This window comes from Lycium barbarum, chromosome 3 (assembly GCF_019175385.1).
Source record: "Lycium barbarum isolate Lr01 chromosome 3, ASM1917538v2, whole genome shotgun sequence".
NCBI lineage: Eukaryota > Viridiplantae > Streptophyta > Magnoliopsida > Solanales > Solanaceae > Lycium > Lycium barbarum.
Genome location: NC_083339.1, coordinates 142,788,068 through 142,789,990, shown reverse-complemented (window position 1 = coordinate 142,789,990; position 1,923 = coordinate 142,788,068). Strand labels below are relative to the sequence as shown.

Sequence of the window (1,923 nt, the reverse complement as noted above, 5' to 3'; positions counted from 1 at the left end):
ATGACACAAACAAAGCAAAATAAATACTAAGTATTAGAAATTCCAGTAAACTAAATACAAACCAAAGTTGTACAAACAAATGAAACTACATACCAATATAACGTTTCAATATAATAATCCAAGCAAATATATCATTTAGGATATTTACTTAACTTATTAGGTCAACAGACTAATTTAATAACACATTTCTGTGGATAACCAAAAATTTCTTATACCGAAACAAGGACTCAAAATTAAAAATTATGATTAACAGAGTTGTTGTAAACAATCACTATAAATAGTACTGTACCCATAATTTCCTTTTCTTTAGTTAGGAAAAATAAGCATTTACGAGGTGTAAAGCAAGTACATAAAATAAAATAAAAATTACACATGCTATTCCTTAATCACGTGAGAATCAATCGTAAAGCAATATGCAGAGACGGGAATAACAAATATTAAATTCTTCTACTATAAAAAATAATCTGTTCGCATTCAACCTCTTTTCTCTCACTCTCTTTTGACATCATTTGTAAAGCTTTCTGCATATTGCTTTGCTAATCAATTATACTTGCCTTGGATCTCTTTCACTATAAACTAAATTCCTATTGACATCATATCACAATTGCGGCAAATATTGTGGTGTAAAGAAGTAACAATATGCGGTGAAAAACATGGTTGACTTTTAATCCAACCCAATCACTTTGTAACCACTTCTCTATTCTTCTGTTTCCATATATATCAAGTAAAAAATGGAAATTAAATAGTTATATGTATATAATAGAACTCAATGCAATTGCAGTTATAATGTTTAACCAAATTGGTTATAGAATTTGCACCTTCATTAATGATTTACTCACGACAAATCAAATTAAAATTTTATTAATAACTAACTATAACAAACTGACTAAATCTAGACCAATTAAAAATAGTACTCATGTAAACAGCTACTATCACATGGTCTTTTATTCATCAACTACTACGACTAGTAAAGATTAAAATAAACAACTCAATCATCTCTAACCACAAAACCATGACCAATCAAGTGATTTATCTTTCCTTCAGGGTGCTCAAAGAAATCTGCTACATCCAAGTGTGTGATGTCAATTTGATTTTCAGAGATAAAATTAGTTTCGAGATTTTTCTCTTTTCTTTTAATTGATGCATGATAAAGCTCAACCAAGTGTTTTGCCATACGACAGGTACGTGACCAGTGTCCACTTCCACCACATCGATAGCATTTGTTTTCTGAGCCACATGCTTCTGGCACTTCATGCTTATCATCCTTCTTTTTCCCCTTTTGGTGGTGATTTTTCTTTGAAGAGTGATTAACACCAGGAAAATAATTTCTTCTTTGACCATTATAACGACCACGACTATTATCACGACCACGACTATTATCATGACCACGACCGGGGCCACGACCTTTTCCACGCCTGGAGTAGTGGGCATACACTTCATTCACTTCGGGGAGTGGTGCAGCGCAAGTAGGTCGATTCTCGTGATTTTTCATCAGCAAATCATTATTTTGTTCAGCCACAAGAAGATGAGCAATCAAATCACAATACTTTGTGAAACCTTTCTCTCGATATTGCTGCTGCAGGAGCACATTCGAGGCATGAAAAGTGGAGAACATCTTTTCCAGCTTATCATAATCAGTAATCTTTTCTCCACATAGTGTCAATATAGAAGTAATTCTGAACATCTCAGAGTTATACTTCATAACTGATTTGAAATCTTGTAGCCTTAGATTGATCCATTCATGTCGTGCTTTTGGGAGGAAGACCATCTTCAGGTGGTCATACCTTTCTTTCAAGTTTTTCCATAAAAAGAGTGGATTCTTAATAGTAAGATATTCAATTTTCAGGTCCTCATCAAGATGATGACGCAAGATATCATAGCCTTAGCATTTTCTTGGTTGGATGCTTTATTATTTTCTTTAAT

General features: G+C 32.9%; 1 protein-coding gene across 1 annotated transcript; it reads right to left on the bottom strand.

The window, feature by feature from the left end:
• Positions 1 to 988: 988 nt before the first annotated feature.
• On the bottom strand, positions 989 to 1,492 carry LOC132631508 (uncharacterized). Its single transcript, XM_060347079.1, has one exon. The coding sequence runs from the start codon at positions 1,490 to 1,492 to the stop codon at positions 989 to 991; it is 504 nt and encodes a 167-aa protein (XP_060203062.1).
• Positions 1,493 to 1,923: the final 431 nt, after the last annotated feature.